The 20215-nt window shown below is 38.9% G+C and overlaps 1 protein-coding gene and 1 long non-coding RNA gene across 2 annotated transcripts in view; one reads left to right on the plus strand and one right to left on the minus strand.

The window, feature by feature from the left end:
- LOC105479652 (uncharacterized) overlaps positions 1-17123 on the plus strand; it is a 37022-nt gene extending 19899 nt beyond the window's left edge. Inside the window, exons 2-3 of the long non-coding RNA XR_986008.2 lie at positions 16445-16737; positions 16821-17123. This is a non-coding gene — a long non-coding RNA (uncharacterized lncRNA). The remainder of the gene's footprint in view (positions 1-16444; positions 16738-16820) is intronic.
- DSPP (dentin sialophosphoprotein) lies at positions 9402-15196 on the minus strand. The gene is made up of 5 exons (XM_071092662.1): positions 15115-15196; positions 13894-13977; positions 12767-13762; positions 11231-12293; positions 9402-11122 (listed from the first exon to the last, which is right to left on the minus strand). The coding sequence occupies exons 1-5, from the start codon at positions 15163-15165 to the stop codon at positions 9402-9404; spliced, it is 3915 nt and encodes a 1304-aa protein (XP_070948763.1). The 5' UTR covers positions 15166-15196.
- Positions 17124-20215: the final 3092 nt, after the last annotated feature.

Here is a 20215-nt window from a genome sequence, read left to right on the forward strand (position 1 = left end):
GTTGAAGGCACTAGTAATCAACAAGATTACTAGTCCCTTCTTACTGGGAACCGGTAAGAAGGGTCATGTAACATAACTGAGGATGATGAGAAGCAGTGAGAGGATGGTAAGGAGTAGAAAGTAGCAACGAGGAACCTCTTACCTGAGATGGCAGCTGACAGAGCCAATCCAATGCTAGTAGTTGTCCCAAAAATTGGCCAAGATAAAGACCGGGGTTGATAGTCCAAAACAGGATTACCTAATACAAGAGATAGGAGAATATGGGAGTTAAAAAGAGGAGAAACTACAGGAGTTGATGAAGGAGAGGCATTTAAGAGCACAACATAAACGTATCTAACGGAATTCCTGAGATGAGTACAAATACCCATGTTAGCTTTTTAAATTATCATGCTGAATTGCTTTGGCATTTGAGGGGCATTTTTTTTAAAGCCCTACTGAAAATCTACAGGATTATCAGTAGAATTTAGCAAGTACCCTTGGTGGGTAACTCCCCATGGAAGCTTTTCCTTCCACAGAGTTGGTAGGTCTAAGAATACACAAGGTATTTTTTGGATTTCCTATATTTTCAGTGGTGGAAGTCAGTCCATTCACATCTAGTGAATAGAAAAAAAAGTAGTAGCTTTAGGTTAATATTACAATAAATCAAAAAAGGCAGATGCCTGCATCTTCTCAGAGGTACCTCTAATCCTGCCTAAGAATCAGCCTCATGTGATAGAAAGACATTCTGCTAGTTATCCTTTCTTGAAAGACCAGAAATATTAGGAGATTTGGATTTCAGAAAAATAATCCCCTAATTTTTAAGCTTTTTATTCCTCTTGCCTTCCACCCATAGCCCAATAATCTCATTTTACCAGATGTCAGACAGTCATGTTAGTTTCAAAGGGGAACATCTCTGAGATTTCTGGCACATGAAACATGAGTTTCTCTGATAAATGCTTCGGCTCCTCATTTAGGTAGCCCTTTTATGTAGTAGGGTTTGTATTCTTTCCACTGATGTATTTCAAGATAATTTAGATACTTAATTTTCAGTTGTCAGTGAAAAAAAAAAAACAAAGCCCTTAGACCAATTAAGTTTAACAGAGTTTAATGGGACAAAGAAGGATTCATGAATCAGGTAGTCCTCCAAACCAGAATACATACAAAGAGATTCCAGCACTGCTGCATGGTCAGAAGGATTTATGGACAGAAATAGGAAGGCACTGTACAGAAAGCAGAAGAGAGGCACAGAAACAGCCAGCTTGGTTACAGCTCAGTGTTTTCCTTGTTTGAACACGGTTTGAACATTTGGCTGTGAGTGGTTGAAGTATACCTGCTGTGATTGGCTGAGACTCAGCTGCTTGTTACGAGGGCAGGCTATAGTCTGTTTACACATCCAGTTAGTTTACAGTTCACTATGTATGGATAAACCTTTAGGCCAAACTCAAAATATGCAAGGAGGCAGCTTTAGGCTAAATTTAATTCAACAACAGTCATCTGATAGCTAGATGTTTCTCAAACTACCTATGGTTAAAAACCAGCTATATTTTTTAAATTTCAAATCCGCCATGGATCAATACTTTCATAAAATTCAATGAAAATGAATTACTAGAAAAATGATCACATTGGATTTCATGACAGTGTCAAGTTGCTATAAAAGATAGAAATGCAGGCCGGGCGCAGTGGCTCACGCCTGTAATCCTAGCACTTTGGGAGGCTGATGCCAGTGGATTGCCTGAGCTCAGGAGTTCAAGACCAGCCTGGGCAACACATGAAACCCCGTCTCTACTAAAATACAAAAAATTAGCTGGGCATGGTGGCATGTGCCTGTAGTCCCAGCTACTCAGGAGGCTGAGGCAGGAGAATTGATTGAACCCAGGAGGCAGAGGTTACAGCGAGCCAAGATCGCACCACTGCACTCCAGCCTGGGTGACAGAGCGAGACTCTGTCTCCAGAAAAAAAAAAAAAAAAAAAAGATAGAAATACTTACTCTCCATTTCTGTGCTTTTGAACTCTATCAGATTACAGGCCAACACTACTTCACTTGTCACACTGTGATTGGCAGTGATGTAGATACTGTAAACGTCTGCAGGTTTATAATATCATTTCAAGAGCTCTAAAAAGCTAGAACTGGCAATGGTGTTGCCAAAGCTCCACCCAATAGACATCTAGATTTGGACATTTCTCCATCAAACATTCCTCTGAAGATAGTTAAATGAAGCCAGGAAGACAATAGGTGACAAACTTATCTATACACAAATGCTAGCATTACTGAGCTGGAGTTTGCCTCTCTGATAAGTCCAGATAAGTTTACTTACCTATCAACTGCCATTTTGTTTCAAGCCTTTCTCTTTCTAAAGTGGAGAACCCTGAATAATACTGTGGATGTGCTTTCTGATTATTTTTGTGGATTTTTTGCTTATTTTGTTTGTCTTGGATCTTGTCAGAGTGGAAAAGAGGACTGTGGTGAGAACTCTGGGTTGGACAAAATGGCTACACTCTTCTTTCACAATCCTGAAATGAAATTCAGTATCATCAGCTAGCAGATAATGACAGGTGAAGATTTGAGCTTTACTGAAAGAAAAAACTCAGAACAGGTTTTGAAGATTAGACTCTTCTCACTATTCAAAATAGCAAAGACATGGAGTCAACCTACATGCCCATACATGGCGGATTGGATGAAGAAAATGTGGTACATATACACCATGGAATACTATGCAGCCATAAAAGAATGAAATCATGTCTTTTGCAGCAACACGGATGCATCTGGAGGCTATTATCCTAAGTGAACTAACTCCGAAACAGGAAACCAAATACCACATGTTCTCACTGGCAAGTGGGAACTGAACATTGGGTACTCATGGACATAAAGATGGCAACAACAGAAACTGGAGGGTACTAGAGGGAGGAGTGGGGAGGGGTTGCAAAACTAACTATTGGGTACAATGATCAGTACCTGGGTGATGGGATCGATTGTACCCCAAACCTCAGCGTCACACAGTATACCCAGGTAACAAATCTGTACGTGTACCCCTGAATCAAAAATAAAAGGTGAAATTATAAAAAATAAAAACCAAAATAAACTCTCTTGGAAATCTTAAAAAAAAAAAAAAAAGTGTTCTTTTTAACTGTCCTTCAGACAAGCCGAAAAGGGTGAGGAGAGAATGTCAAAATTAGAAATTGAACTTCAGAAACCCCGAACCAAGGCAACCCCTGGGAAAGAAGACATCTCCAAAGTTAATGCACAGTGACCTGGATTCCAGAGAGGACGGCTGAGTTCAGTTTAGAGATGAGAACTGCTAACTCCCAGAGCTTGACAACTTATGGTGGGCTTCTAGTAACAGAATAGGATAGGCAGAAAAGAGACAGAACATGAACCTCCATTTACATGGAGCAGGTGAGAAATGAGAGTGAAGAAGTTGTGCCATGCTGCAGGGTTTAAACACAGAAAGCTGTATGCAAAACACAAGAATTCACAAGGTGGCAATGTGTTTTCAGGGTACAGGTAGTAATTAGCAAAAGAGACACAGAGACGATGGGAGTGATGCAAAGTCTGACAGGTGATACTGGGTGATACTTAAAGAACAGACAAGCATGTGGGAATCCTGCCTGATTCTGAAGAACTAGCAGAGGGCATCCCAACCCACCGGGCCACAGACCAATACTGGCTCCTGTCAGATCAGCCACAGCATTAGATTCTCAGAGAGCGCAAACCCCATTATGGACTATGCGTTCAAGGGATCTAGGGTGCACTCTCCTTATGAGAATCTAATGATAAATGTAATGGGCTTGAATCATCCTGAAACCATCCCCTCCCTTCCTCAAGCCTGTCTGTGGAAAAATTGTCTTCCAAGAAACTGGTCCCTGGTGCCAAAAAGGTTGGGGACCACCGGACTAGTGGGATAGGCAGAGTCTTTGTTTAAACAGAAACATACGTCCTCAAAAAACAAAAATTAGCTCAGAGTGAGAGAGTAAAAAATCTGCCCACCGTTTATCAGACTACATTAATGTACATATATAAAGACAGCTGCAAACTGAACAGGAAATCTTTCTCTTAAGGGTGTTGAAGCTATAAAACGTCATAACAACTCTCTTTGTTGAATGACTCCTGCCTCAATTTACAACCCAGGTGCAGAGAGATTCAGATAAGGGGTTTCTGGATACAACAGTCCATCTTCATCTTAACTTTGTACATTGCAAAGAAACAGGAGCCTGGATCTATTTCATAGTCCAAATCCCTATCCCTGTTTTGTTTTGAACCTTTCAAACACTGCTTCATTTAAATACCATCTACATTCCACTCTTTCCTGCAATCCTATAATAATTCTATCTTTTCCTTTGCTGAGCCATCTCTGCTGTGGTCCACAGTCACCTTCATTGCATTGCATCCATAAAGTCAACTGTATCAGATAACAGTTTTGCTCCTGGTGCGCTGATTGGGCTGAGGAAATTCTCATCTGTTTACTAGAATAGTATGACGAAGCTAGACAGAAGCCAAGTTAGAAGATCAGGTCACTCAAAGGGAATTGTTGCTTTGGGACAAGGTCCAAGTCTACTTGTTGGAATCAAGATGTTAGGATAAGACAAGAAGTAAGTGTTCCATTATGCCGTACCTACATGTTGGTCTGTTGCAGTCTGAGTATCTCTTGCCTTCAGTTCTGATTGGTCTCAGAATAAGAAGATGGAGTTAGAATAGCAAAGAAAGATTCAGTGGTTTCAACTGAGGAAAGTGCCAGGAAGGTAGGAACCAGCTGGTTGAGACTGAAATCCAGGAGTATACAAAAAGCCCAGTGATATAAGCCCAGGCACAGCAGTCCCTGGCCAGGGGGTTTGTCTGGGTTCTCACAAAAGGAAATGCCTGGGAATTAAAATCTGCAAAGGGCGAAGAGTTTCCTCCCCACAGAGCTTTCTTAACCTCTTTGAAGAGAAAAAGACTAGGTAGGAAAATAAGGAAACAGAGTAAAGGAGAGATGGGTGGAGCAGGTGGCAAAGCCCAAAATAATGAGTTTGGGAATAAGGGAAGTACCTTACGATCAAGCTCTATAAAGTCAGTGCTTCATGCTAGAGTGGCAACTGGGCAAACTCATGGAAAACAGATTGAGTCTCATGTACTGGTGATCTTTAGACTTTGCACTATTTTTCTGAGCTGCAAGACTGCCCCATAGGAATTGACTTTTTTCTTTCTTACTTTCTTTCTTTTTTTTTAGCATCTGAACCCCAGATCCCTGTTCAGAGGGTAGAGGATGGGAACACTGTGTTGTTGGTTTGTTTCATTCTCTAGAGGATTTGCTTCCAAGCAGCAGTGAATGGATCACTGTGAGAACACAACGATATTTTCATCTATGACTAAACTATTCTATTCTATTCCTGCTCCTTTTAGGGAGAGGAAAATTGTTCCTGGTTATTTTGGTCTAAAATTTTTCAAAACTTCCATTACAAATCATAAAGCAAGTTTGACTTCTGGGAATTTACACTTCAGTTAATAATTTTAAATGTATTTCTATGGTGAAGTATAACTTTATAAAGGTTATCTCTTTATGTAAACAATGTATTTTTTAAACAACAACAAAACCTGCCACCACATTTGCTGTTTTGTGGTATGAGCCGATGCAGAAAGAATTCTCCTGTCAGATGGGGAGGACAAGACCACCTCTGAGACTAAGTTTTCAGATCTTGTCTTCAGTCATCTGTGGAGTAATCCATGCAGCCAGAAAGAAATCTTGAATTTCTAACAAATCCACCAGCACCACCCTGATAGCCTCTTGTTCAAGAGTGACAATGTTTCCTTGGCTCTTTTACTGAGGTACAGATAAATCTAGAAACGCATTCCACTGCCACTCTTCCCTGTCCCCCTACACATACATCCTTCTTTCTTTCTTTCTTTAAAATCTCTGCTTCAAAGTGGGAAAGAAACTTAGAGGTTTCTAAGGGAAAAAGTGAATGTGAAAAAGTAAATATAAAATGATTACTAGCAGTAATTATTTTCTAAACCAGTGGCTTTCAAACTTTTTAAAACTACCACCAACAGTAAGAAAGGCATTTTCCGTCAGGTCCTACTACACGTACACTTAGACATATTTGTGTGTGTACATCTATAGATAGATATGATCCTGGTTCACAAAGCAGTACAAATGGTACACTATGATTTTTCTTTTTTATTCTTTTGTTTTATAAAATATTTATCATTAGTCAATAAATTGATCTGATCTGCTAAATGAGTGGCAACCTGTAGTTTAACAAATACTCTTCTTGTGGGCAATATTAGCAGACAACCTATTCATCTTTATTCCAGAAAATAACTCAAAATAAGCTTTGTTTCCTAACACCAGACTTCTTGTGTCCAAAGGATCTACTTTTGCGATGTTCTTTTGTAGTGTGTCTGCTCCATTCTTGCCCTGAAAGTCCAGAAGTCAATGCAGATGTGATTACATAAGAAAATCAAGATCATATCTTTGTTATTTCTGATATCAACCCTAGATTCTGAACATCCCCTGCCCCTGAATATTTCTTAAGACAAAGTCTTTATAAGAACTGGCTAGAAATGGATTCAGCTTAGGCTATTACTGCAGGCAATGTCTGCAGAGACTTTTATTGGGCTGGAAATGACTTAGAAAGTGATGGAACAATAAAGGCAGATCAAATACCTTATGGCACTTCATAAAATAAAATAAAGCACACACGTGAAGAAAAATGAAGTTGATCTGTGTGCTGTGAACCAATATTTAAGGTATTTGTTAAATTGAAAAAAATAAGATGAACGCATTGTGTATAGTAGACTTCCACAGGTTTTTTAAAAGGGGAATGTACGTGCATAGAATATTTCTGAAAGGGTCCACAAGATATTAATAATGGGAATTGCTTATAGGCAATAGGAAAGAGATATAGAGGGCTTGGGAGTGTAGAAGTATTTAAGATAATACTTCTGTATACCTCTTTATGGTGTTTGATTTTTTTTTATTTTGTGCATATACATATATTACTTTTTCAATTAAAAAGAGTTAATTTTTAAAAGAAATATTATATATCAGATTTTGTGATAGAGGGGGTATTTGCAAACTCTTTAAGATGAAGGGAATTTTCCTTGTGAGCAATTGTGTAAAAGGATATTGATTTTAATAAATGGATATTTACTTTAATAAATGGATATTTATGATAACACCGAGATTTATCTCCTTCATTTACGTATCTTGTATAGTTTATAGAGTTGCATGTCCATTGCCTGACTTAGTGTTCATAGCAACCTTTTGAAATAGTTGTGACACGTACTAGAAGCAATGCTTTACAAATTAAAGCAAAACAAAGCAATACAAAAAACCCTAAAATCTAAAGAAATTAAAAACCTAGAACATATTCTAAGGAAAGAAGTTTAGAGTCATGACATGACTGTGATGTAGTACAAACCTGGACATTTTACACTCTTAAGAGTTACCGAGAAGTTTATGAATAGTATTTTTAAAGTCTTCAACAATACTCCTCACAATGTTGATCTCTTAACTAAAGGACACTTGCATAGAGGAGGAAGAAGGCAGAAAAATAAATCTCCTGAAACTCTTTTCATAAAATATGCCTACTATTAGAAAGTAAATTGTCAACTAACAACTGGTTGAAAATTAACATTAAAGAAGTTGCATTCATATTCTCACTCTATAGATTTTCAGCTTTGCATTAGAGCAAAGCTAAAATAATTACCTCAGTGGAAAAAGATGGAGATTTCAAAGCGTCACTACGGAATCTTGAAAAATACCTTTAAGGTTTGTGGGTTAACGTTATAGTATCTCCCAGTTTCCCTGGGACAATCCCAATTTATATCTCCTGTCTCCGTATAATTATTCATAGCACCCCTTTCATTCTCCAAAGTGCCCTAGTTTAGATGATAAACTATATCTCCATCCTATTAAATATAAATCTCTATTCTCCATACACCTTTAAGTTTGTCATTTTCTAGAAATTGGGCTTCATCTTGGGCCTAAGAATTACCTTCATTCATGCCAAAGCTGAGTGAGGCATACTCAGATCGTAACTGCATTTATGACTCTCAAATAAGAAAGAGAAGTTTTCCAAACCATTACCCACCAGCTTTCGCTTTATTAAAGAGATTAATAGTGGGAAGGGAGACTCAGACTCAGGGTCTGGTTCAGAAGTTTTGGCGTGTTGAGGTTTTCAAGGTGTGAACTAAGAATGACTTGGTGAGACTGATCTAAAGATAAATAATTGATACCACATAACACAGTTCTTTTTTTTTTTTTTTTTTTTTTTGAGACGGACTCTTATTCTGTTGCTAGGCTAGAGTGCAGTGGCACAATCTTGGCTTACTGCAACCTCCGCCTCCCGGGTTCAAGCGATTCTCCTGCCTCAGTCTCCCAAGTAGCTGGGACTAGAGACACGTGCCACCACTCCCAGCTAATATTTGTATTTTTAGTAGAGACAGGGTTTCACCATGTTAGCCAAGATGGTCTCGATCTCTTGACCTTGTGATCCACCCACTTCGGCCTCCCAAAGTGCTGGGATTACAGGTGTGAGCCACCATGCTTCTAAGTGACGCTCCTCCAGAGTCATTCATGTGTCATTTACTGGTTAACATTTGGAGAGTGGCTCCTGGGAGTAAGACACTGTTCTAAGCACTGCATCAGCTTTGTCAATAGTTTTAGGGACTTTGTACTCAATTTCCAGTGGTTTGTTGAGATGTATTTTTTTCATCAGATTTTAACATCAGATGCTATACATCCGATTGCAGATCAGATTTTATACATCAACCCGTCTCTGAGCTCTTTCTGACTAGCACTCTTTAGAATTTCTGTGATTTATAACTACTCTATTTGATCATTAGAAAGATTATTCCCATAGCCCAGGTAGGTTGAATAGTAGCTGCAATTTTTTTTTCCATGTAAGAAATACATGTATTTCTTCCATAGAACAAGCAACTGATTCCAAAGCCAAGCTGGCTATCACAGTACAGCATCTTCTACTCAGCGGTAAGCAGACCGCCTCTCCAGAATACATAACTATGGAGACTTAAGGCAATGCCACAGGTTGCTTTTAAGATGTGTCTGCCTGCTACATTCTCTGCAGCACATGGCACTTAAATTAAAGTTATCATGTAGTGATTACTTGAGGTTTCTGCGTGAAGTATTAAAGAATATTTTAATTGTTCTTTTATGTTTAGACTTACACTTTTAACAAAATATTTTCAGAACATGAATATTAACAGGCATGTACCAAAGGTCATGCATTCAGAGTCTCTCTCTGCAGGAGTTAGGCCTTGGTTCTGAATCCAACTGTTCGATTTGATTCCCCTAGTTGTTTTTGTGGATGTTTACATGTGTCTTCTGTTTATTTCTCCCCTTTCTTTACTTTCTTGGAAATCTTTTTTTCCTATCCCATCACCAAACTTTTCACAAAGGGAATCTTATGGGTTTTCTTTTGTTCTAATCATCACTGGTTGAGTGGTTACTGTCACTGCCTTCACTGTCACTGTCACTGTCACTTCCATTGTTGTTACCATTACCAGACTTGCTCTGGTTGTCACTCTCATCACTGCTGTCAGATGTGCTGTCACTGCTATCACTGCTGTTGCTGCTGTTGCTGCTGTCACTGCTATCGCTGCTGTCGCTGCTGTCACTACTATCGCTGCTGTCACTGCTGTCACTGCTGTTGCTGCTGTCACTACTATCACTGCTGTTACTGCTGTCACTGCTGTCACTGCTGTCACTGCTATTGCTGCTGTCACTGCTATCACTGCTGTCGCTGCTGTCACTGCTGTCACTGCTATTGCTGCTGTCACTGCTATCACTGCTGTCGCTGCTGTCACTATCACTGCTGTCACTGCTATTGCTGCTGTCACTGCTATCACTGCTGTCACTGCTATCACTGCTGTCGCTGCTGTCACTATCACTGCTGTCACTGCTTTCACTGCTGTCACTGCTATCACTGCTGTCACTGCTTTCGCTGCTGTCACTGCTATTACTGCTGTCACTGCTGTTGCTGCTGTCACTACTATCACTGCTGTTACTGCTGTCACTGCTGTCACTGCTGTCACTGCTATTGCTGCTGTCACTGCTATCACTGCTGTCGCTGCTGTCACTGCTGTCACTGCTATTGCTGCTGTCACTGCTATCACTGCTGTCGCTGCTGTCACTATCACTGCTGTCACTGCTATTGCTGCTGTCACTGCTATCACTGCTGTCACTGCTATCACTGCTGTCGCTGCTGTCACTATCACTGCTGTCACTGCTTTCACTGCTGTCACTGCTATCACTGCTGTCACTGCTTTCGCTGCTGTCACTGCTATTACTGCTGTCGCTGTTGCTGCTGTCACTGCTATCACTGCTGTCGCTGCTGTCACTATCACTGCTATCGCTATCACTGCTGTCGCTACTATCACTGCTGTCACTGCTGTCACTATTATCACTGCTGTCACTGCTGTCACTGCTATCACTGCTGTCACTGCTATCGCTGCTGTCACTGCTATTGCTGCTGTCGCTGCTGTCACTACTATCGCTGCTGTCACTGCTGTCACTGCTATTGCTGCTATCACTGCTGTCACTGCTGTTGCTGCTGTCACTACTATCACTGCTGTTACTGCTGTCGCTGCTGTCACCACTATCACTGCTGTTGCTGCTGTCACTGCTATTGCTGCTGTCACTACTATTACTGCTGTCACTGCTATTGCTGCTGTCACTACTATCGCTGCTGTCACTGCTATCGCTGCTGTCGCTACTATCGCTGCTATCACTACTATCACTGCTGTCACTGCTATCGCTGCTGTCACTACTATCACTGCTGTCACTACTATCACTGCTGTCACTGCTATTGCTGCTGTCACTACTATTGCTACTGTCCCTACTGTCACTGCTATCACTGCTGTCACTGCTATTGCTGCTGTCACTGCTATCACTGCTGTCACTGCTATTGCTGTTGTCACTACTATCACTGCTGTCACTACTATCACTATGGTCACTGCTGTTGCTGCTGTCACTACTATTGCTGCTGTCACTACTGTCACTACTATCACTGCTGTTGCTGCTGTCACTGCTACTGCTGCTCTCACTATCACTGCTGTCACTACTATCACTGCTGTCACTGCTATTGCTGCTGTCACTGCTATCACTGTTGTCACTACTGTCACTGCTGTTGCTGTCACTGCTGTCTGACTTACTGTCACTATCACTGCTGTCTGATTTGTTGCTGTCTGACTTGCTGTCACTGTTGTCACTACTATCACTACTGTCACTGTTGCTGCTGTCACTACTATCACTACTGTTGCTGCTATCACTGCTGTCACTACTGTCACTGCTATTGCTATCACTACTGTCACTGCTATTGCTGCTATCACTACTATCACTGTCACTGCTATCACTGCTGTCACTGTCACTGCTATCACTGCTGTCACTGTCACTGCTATCACTGCTGTCACTACTATCACTGCTACTGTTGCTATCACTGCTGTCACTGTCACTGCTGTCACTACTATCACTGCTACTGTTGCTATCACTGCTGTCACTGTCACTGCTGTCACTACTATCACTGCTACTGTTGCTATCACTGCTGTCACTGTCACTGCTGTCACTACTATCACTGCTACTGTTGCTATCACTGCTGTCACTGTCACTGCTGTCACTATCACTGCTACTGTTGCTATCACTGCTGTCACTGTCACTGCTGTCACTACTATCACTGCTACTGTTGCTATCACTGCTGTCACTATCACTGCTGTCACTGTCACTGCTGTCACTACTATCACTGCTATTGCTGCTATCACTGCTGTCACTGTCACTACTATCACTGCTGTCACTGCTATCTGATTTACCTTTGCCACCATCAGATTTGTCATTGTCATCATTGCCATTGTTACCATTGCCATTACTGTCACTATTGTTAGTGTCTGATGTGCTATCACTGTCATCATCTTCTTCTCCTTTTGAGTGACTGCCATTGCCATTATCTTTTGATTCATCAGAGTTATAAGAAGCGTCTCCTCGACTACTGCTGTCATTGTCACTTTCTGAATTAGCATCATCATTGCCATTAGATTCGTCACTGCTATTGGGATCATCTCCTTGCATGGACTTATCATCAAAATCATAACTGTCATATCCATCACTATTGCTGTCACTACCTGTGTGGCTGTGTCCAACTTTATTTCCTGGTTCTGGTTTTTGGCCAGGTCCTTCTATGTTGTCAACCTCTCCTTGTGTCTTGACATTTCCTTTGCCCAAGATCATTCCATGTTGTCCTTTATCCTCTTTATCTTCATTGACTTTCCCAACTTCTTTGGTAATATTTCTGTTGCCACTGCTAGGACCTTTGATTTCTATTCCCTATGGAAGGACGGAGGAAAGAATGATTAACTAGTGAATACTTGCTGCAAAATTGCATTGATCTGAGGAAGAATAACTGGGAAAAGTTGCCACAGGGATAGGAGTTCCACTTCTAGTACTTCACAGTTATTTGTGACAATGTGCTTTATTCTGTAATTGAAAGCACCCTGGTGTTTAGATTCCTTAAAAATTCATCCACATTCCTACCCAGGAACTTTTGTAAACAATTACATGGGGGATCCATGATTTCACATAAGACTTTTCTAGAATTGTAACTACGTTCTCAGAAATGTATGATTTTTAAAGTTGTTCTATATGGAAGTCTAGTAAGGACTCTAGCTTTTCCTTAAATAGTCAAGTAAATGGATGCAAAAATATATAGATGCTTGTCATGGTTTATTTTTGTGCTAGCATCAATAGTTGGAGGGAAGAATTTAAATTGCCATTGAAATAAATCAGCTTTACAAACTAACCTTATCTTGGCTCTTCCCAACAGCGTGTGGCTCTGATTCTTTGGTGATTCCGTTTTCTACACCTTTGCTTTCTCTGTGGTTGAGCTTCTGGGTGTCCTCCATTCTTTGGCTGCCATTGTCTTCCAGAATACCAGCAGAATTCTCCTCACTCTTGGAGGTGTTGTCTCCGTCAGCGTTATTATGGGGATCTTCTTTGCCTTCAGGGTCATAATCTTCATTACTCTGCGAATTTTGACCTGTGCTACTATCATGATCATCTTCTTTCCCGTGGTCCTGGCTGTCCTGGCCCTCCTGTCCCTTGCTGTTATCATTACTGTCTTTTCCATTACCTGTTTCTTCATCTTCATCATCACCAGAACCCTTGTCTTCATCCTCATCTGCTCCATTCCCACTAGGACTCCCGTCGGAATTATCCAGGCCTGCATCTTCTCTGGTGCTGGGTGTTACCTCAGCCTCCTTAGTCCCATTTCTGTTGCTGTTGATCTGAGGTGTTATTTCACTTGTATTACCCTCATTTCCACAGGAATTCTCAATTATTTCATCCTCATTGTCTGTACTGTTATTGCTTCCAGCTACTTGGGGTCCATCTTCTTGGACAACAGTGGCATCTTCATTGTGACCTGCATCTCCAACATCCCCATTTGGGGTATTCTTATCAGTATTTCCATCAGTGTTGCTTCTGTTTGTGGTTCCGGCATTGTCAATGATGCTTACTTGTCCCTGGATGCCATTTGCTGTGGTGTTTTCTTCTTTCCCGTGTATTCCATCATGATCATACGTTTCTGCTTTTCCTGTGTCCCCATTCCAGCCCTCAATATTCCCCTCTTCGTATGCTAATGTGGAATATGTAGAAAAACTCTTCCCTCCTATCTCTGCCCACTCAGAGCCATTCCCTTCTCTCTTGTGACCATCTCGGGTATTCTCTTGCCTTCCTTTATCACCTTCATGCACGGGGACACCACTTTCTTTGATGGTTCCACTGGCATTTAACTTATCCTGAAAAAGAAACATTCAATCAATTACAAGTATCAATGATCTTGAAGGAAAGCAAATTGCAATGTTGGGGAAATTAATGGAATGTAGCAACTCAGAAATAGGAAAGAAAAGAAATATATTACATCCTATACCTGTTCTGACACGTTTGATCTTGCTAAGAGATGCAAATTCATGGACTTTTGGACATGCCTCTCCAGTGGTTTGCTTTGAGGAACCTGCCAAGTAGAAAATACTGGCTATTGAAAAGGTTCTTTTTTGGGAATATGTGCATGAGCATGCACACACACACACACACAAACACACACACACACATTCTTTCCTCAATGAAGAAGAAAGGTTTAACACAAAGGCCAAAGTATGATCTAATCAGATAGAAAAGAGAAGTGGCTTCTTACAGGGCTTGTGTAGAATTTAAACTGGGCACATGGATATTTTTCACTGCGGTATTATCAATTTTATGGATATGTTAGATGAGCCCACTTATCTCAACTGTAGAAGGAAAGAGTCTTGTAGAAAGACAAGGGGATAGACCTCTGGTGTTTTTGCACAACAAGTCTCTTGCACTAGCACAAGACCCGCTCTAAGTGTAATCCTGACCAAAACTCTTAAGAGAGCAGGAGGCATGACCAGAGCCTGCACAGAAGCAAAATCAAGTATTATGCTGTTATACTTCTGTGCTCTGCAACAGCACATTTGAAATACTTGAGAACATTTTCAACTACATAAATACCAAATGTTTGGTATTATGAAAGCATATGAAAATGTTAAACATGATGGCTGGCTACTAAATTACAAATGGTTGAATTTTCTCAATTTTTTATTGGTATTTATCATCTATTCCAAATTTTCCAAAGTGAGCACATAAATAATAACTCTGAGTGAAACATTAGGTTCCTATATGTTGAAAAAAATCTACTTTTTCTTATTATTCTTTCTTGGAAACTTCCTAAACAGCACAGACTTTGTTCATATTAGAATAAAATTCACAGGGTATGAAGCAAAGATGGACAAAGTCTCCATGACTTCTGGGCACTAAGTGTAAATTAATCTGAATGAATGTTTTAAATAATAACAATCCTTCAGGCAAGATGTGAATTTCTATAGAGGAAACAGACAATGAACTGGAGTGGTTTGGTTGAAACCTCACAGACATCGCATAAAGCCCTTAGTACAAATCTAAATGTTTAGACTCAGTCTGTTAAAAAAAAATTAAGGAAAAGTATATATACACACACATATACACACACACGTGCATGCACAGACACACACACACATACACACAACATTTTGTATTAATGTTAGGTTAAAAGAGATAACATAGTGTAGAGGTTTTCTGAGAAAGGCATACTTACTGGAATGGCCCATGCTACTGCCCAAATGCAAAAATATGCAATTATCTTCATTTTCTTTAGGAATAATAATAATCAATGGCTGTATAAAAAAGCAACAGCACAAAGTTACTTATAAAGTAAAAGTGATCATCATAATCCTATATTATTTTGATGTGTAAGCATTTGCCCTTTCCTGGGCAAGAAGCATGTATCTAACATGAGAAGACATATGATGTTCAAGAACATACCTGGTGTGGTTATGGGGACATCACCAGGCTTAGCACTAATGTAGCTTCCTAGATTTTTTCTGCCTGTGCCAATGAAGGAAAATAGCCATACAGGTGCAAAGGGCATAGCTGTAACTTTGTTCTTCCGCAATTCTTGGATGTAAAAACATCTTTTTCTCTTCTGAATAGCTTTAATCAAGTATTAAGTAATTCTGCTGAAATTGTGCTTAAAAGATAAAACATGTGTCATCCTTACTCCAAATCTATAGAATTGAGCTCTACTAGACTTTAAGAGCAGAAATTACTAACATGAGGGAGCCTACGCTAGCGGAAAGAATTTGGGGTTTGTATTCAGTTTGTATTCAGTTCAAATGTTACCCCTGCTACTTGCTGTGTAAGCTTGAGAAATTTAAGTAGGTTTATTATCCCTCTACTGGAATAATAACAAAACCTGCACCTCAGGACTATCCTGAAGTTTGGTAGAATTATCTCTGAGAAGCCCTCTCTAACTCCACTTCAAACGGTATTTAGTATCTCGTTCCTTTTTATACCAAGTCGTTTTGCACATCTCACTGGTAACACATTGCACAGTTTAAAATTGTCTAGTTACTTATGTGTTGCCCTGATTTACTGTAAACTCCTGAGACCCAGGAGAGTGTCTTGGTGATTATTGTATTCCAATGCAAAGCACAGAAAAAGACATTTTCTGAATGTTGTTGATAAATATTTATGACTCTAAGCAATATTTAGCATTGCTTCAGGCACTTTGCAATTTTCTAACAAATGATAGCAATTATTATATGGGACTTCTAAAATCATGATTCTTCATCCCTGTTAGAATTCAAATTCAGAAATGGTCTAAGAATATGTTTCTAATAAATTGGAATAGACAATTTATAATCTGTGTGAGTAAAAAAATCAATTTATATTGCAAGTTGATGTAATGATGCCATTACTATAGAAAGGAGAGTTTTACTCCTATTTCATGAACTCCCACTGCATGTATAGATTATAATGCTGCATGTCATAAAATGGCTTTGATTGAATTTAATGGTGATAGTGAAAATACAATAAAACTTCACTGAATATCAACTGTCATGAGAATTATTGGTGTTTTCTCACAGGAGAGATGACACAGTTCCAGAGCTACTGAGGGGGAAAAAAGTGCTCACTCTTACAGCTGTTCAACAGAAAGCCAAGAACAGCTAGAGCTCCTTCTGAAATGCCATAGATTCAAGTGAGGCTGAGGTGACACCAGGACAAGTATCATGCAGAGCTCTGGGCACAGAGGTTGAAGGCCAGCTGTTTACTAAGCCACAGTCATCCTGTACTTTGCAGTCCCAAGCCTAACCATTATATAGCTCTGCAGAAGGCCCATCTGCACTGTGATTTGGAAGAGCCACAGCATCCTGGAAAGGTACCTGCAGCCAAGGCCAGAGGGATGTGTGTCCCATTTCTGAGCTACAGTCCAGAAATCTGACCACTACATCTCTCTTTCAGCTCCACTCCGGAACAATTCCATGATGCTCATCACCGTTTCCAAGGCAGGTGAATGACTTCGAAGACTACTATAAAAATGGCCCAGGTGTTCTCAGCATGAAACAGAGACTTCAGAATTTTACAAACCTCCTTCAGATTATTTCATTTATTGTTACTTGCAAAATGAGATTTAGCTTCATTTCATTTAGCAATTAGATTTGGCATCACTAGTGATTGCTAAATTTCATTTCATGTGGGACAATAATAAGTAATAGTAAGTAATAAAACACTGAAAAGCAAAGCCTAATTAAAGCCTTGTTTGAAAGCCCAAGGTGGATTTTTTGATATCTCAGTTATCTCATTTTTATCAAAACTAATCAAAGTGCCCAGATAATTAATTATCAAATTTCCACCTCAGTTGGCCAATTTTTCAGTATGAGGTCTTTCTTTTTCCCAGTCTATCTCTTCCTTAACTCATAATTATCCATTATCTTTTATACATACTATCAATATGACAAGCCAAAAAGGAAGCAAACAATCTAATCATTAAGGGGTATTTGGTTCCTAAAATCAAACTGGCTTTGTCTTTGAAATTCAAAGTTCTTTCTGAATGAATCAGTTGGTTCTGAGTAAAAAGAATATTTCATCTTACCTTAAAAGGCTTCAAAAGGACTTTGAAAATCCAGAATTTCTTATCTTTCTCTTTGAAGACTGAAAGTGGCCCACTGTCCTGGATTTTTGCATGACAATTTTGTACTTGCCGAAATTTAAACTCAGTTTGATAATTTTCTCAACCAATCACTGTTTAGGATCCCTGATATGGGGTTATAAAGTGTCATCGTGTCTATGAAGCACATAATAACTTCCCCACTTCCTTCACTTGCTGATATATATTTGCTCACTGAACTATTCGGTTCCAAAAGGACTAGACTTACTTTCACTTAATTAAACAGCTCCTGTAAGGCTGTTTCACATCTTAAATATAGAGAATCAGTGTAACATATCTGAAAAGAGCCACTTAAACCCTGTCACCCTGACATTTCTTGTCTTGCCAAGGTTGGCAATCTAAGAAAACTCTAGGTTTCTTTAGTAAATATGACTGCCTATTTAAGACCCCTATCATTCTTGAGGTAGGTATTAAAGTTTCTGTGCTATAATTCAAGAAACTGTCCACATGCAACAGCCTTGACGTTGCCTGAGGGATCTTTAACAATCTATAAACAGTAACTCCCCTGAAATCTCTCTGATTTAACTGAAATAAGCAATGACATAAAAGCTTAAAAATCTATCAATTGAGTATTCAAACTACATTTTTAAAAACAGATATTCAAAATATGATGTTTAAAAGTGCATAAAGACAAAAGATTTAGCTGTCCATTATGTCTCAATTATCTGTGTTAGCCGCAGAATGCAAAATAGAAAATTAGACTTTACATCTAACAAGTTTTGCGACATGCATGCACCATTCTCTTGAACCCTAGATGTACTATAATGAAGGTAATCCCTAAAACATTTATTTAATTCATGCATTCAAAAACTTGACAGTCTTTCTCTATATACTTGTTTAGCATTTTCAGGAATATGCCAATTTTGGTGTTACAATATTAAAGAATGTGAAACACATAAGACCACTAATGCTATATCACTATGCAACAGTGATATCTCCAGAATATATATACAAAAATATATGGTATTTATATACAGCATAAAGCTTTATATGAAGGGAAAAAGTAAGGTTGAAAGGAAGTGAATGGAATGGAAAGGAAATTTGCCTTGAAGCTGTTTGCATAGCAAATACTTTTTTATTCATATAGCATATTTACTTGGGCAGATTAAAGGGCCTAACAACTTTTGACAAGACTCAAGTAACTTCTGGGAGTGACACCCTTACCCACACACACATTCATCAGTGGAGGTTGGTGAGCTAAACCTGCCTTTCTTTTCCTTAATTTGAATTAACATGAGTTATAATCAGAGATTTCAATAGCCCTCTATTAATAATTGAAAGAAAAACATAATGGATGTATAAGCTTTAAACAGAAGTTTCATCCAACTTGATCTAATTGACATTTACAGATGACTTCATCCAACAACAGAAGAATAAACATTCTTTTCAAGTGTACCTGGACTACTTACCAAGATAGAACGTAGCCTGAGCCTCAAAATGAACCTCAGTAAATTTAAAAGAATTCAAGTCATACAAAGTATGTTTACTGACCACAGTGGAAGGCAATTAGAAATCAATAACGAAAGAATTCTGGAAAACCACAAGTATTTTAAGGCTAAGTGGAACACTCAAAAATAGTCAATGGGTGAAAGAAGAAACCAAAAGGGAAATTCAGAATATATGGGATGACTGAAAATGAAAGCATAGCATATCAAAATCTGTGGGATGTCACTAAAGGAGTTATTTAGGATGAAATTATAGCACTAAATAACCATATATGAAGAGAAGAAGTTTCAAAACAATGACCTCATTTTCCACCAAAGAAGGAAAACTTAAGTTCAAAGTTTATAGAGAAAAGGAAATAATAAAGATCAGAACTGAAATTAATTAAATAGAAAACAGAAAAACAATAAAGAAGGTCAGTGAAACCAAAAGCTGATTCTATGAGAAGTTCAATAAAATTTAGAAGATTCTTTCCAGACTAATGAGGGAAATAAAGGAGAAGACACAAATTAACAATATCAGGAATGAGAGAAATGACAACTCTACAGATTTTATAGACATTCTATAAATATTCTATAAGGGATAATAAGGAAATACCAGGAACATCTTTATGTTAATAAATTAACAACTTAGACAAAGTGGATAGATTCCTTAAAACCAACAAAGCTCACTCAAGAAAAAATAGGTAACTTGAATTGCCTCATAACTATTAAAGAAATTAAATTCAGTTTAAAACTTTCCCAGAGAGAAAACTTTGGGCCCAACTGGTTTCACTTTAGAGGCATTGGTGGTTCAGCGGTAGAATTCTTGCTGCTCAAGTGGTTTCACTGACAAATTCTATGACATACTTAAGGAAGATATCATTCCAATCCTACACAAAGTCTTCTAGAAAATTGAGAAGAAAAAAATACTTCACAGCTCATTCTATGATGCCAACATTACCCCAATATCAAAACCAAAAATGTTATAAGCATATAATACTACTGACCTATATCCATCATATGTGTTAATACAAACATTTTAAATATAATGTTAGTGAATCAAACCCAATAATATGTTTTTAAAAGATAATACATAATGAGCAAGTAAAATTTATTCCAGGTGTGCAAGGCTGGCTTAATATTTAAATGTTAATCAATGTGGCTGGGCGTGGTGGCTCATGCCTATAATCCCAGCACTTTGGGAGGCTGAAGCAGGCAGATAATGAGGTCAGGAGATCGAGACCATCCAGGCTAACATGGTGAAA

Source organism: Macaca nemestrina, chromosome 3 (assembly GCF_043159975.1).
Source record: "Macaca nemestrina isolate mMacNem1 chromosome 3, mMacNem.hap1, whole genome shotgun sequence".
In the NCBI taxonomy this organism is placed as follows: domain Eukaryota; kingdom Metazoa; phylum Chordata; class Mammalia; order Primates; family Cercopithecidae; genus Macaca; species Macaca nemestrina.

Bases quoted from the DNA above. Each gene is read 5' to 3' on its own strand.
- DSPP (XM_071092662.1), bottom strand. From the start codon at position 15,165: ATGAAGATAATTGCATATTTTTGCATTTGGGCAGTAGCATGGGCCATT. The intron at 13,978-15,114 runs GTAAGTATGCCT...TCTACTTGGCAG, and splicing joins CAGTAGCATGGGCCATTCCA to GTTCCTCAAAGCAAACCACT. The intron at 11,123-11,230 runs GTGATAGTAGTG...ACAGTAAGTCAG, and splicing joins CAGTGATAGCAGCAACAGTA to ACAGCAGTGACAGCAACAGC.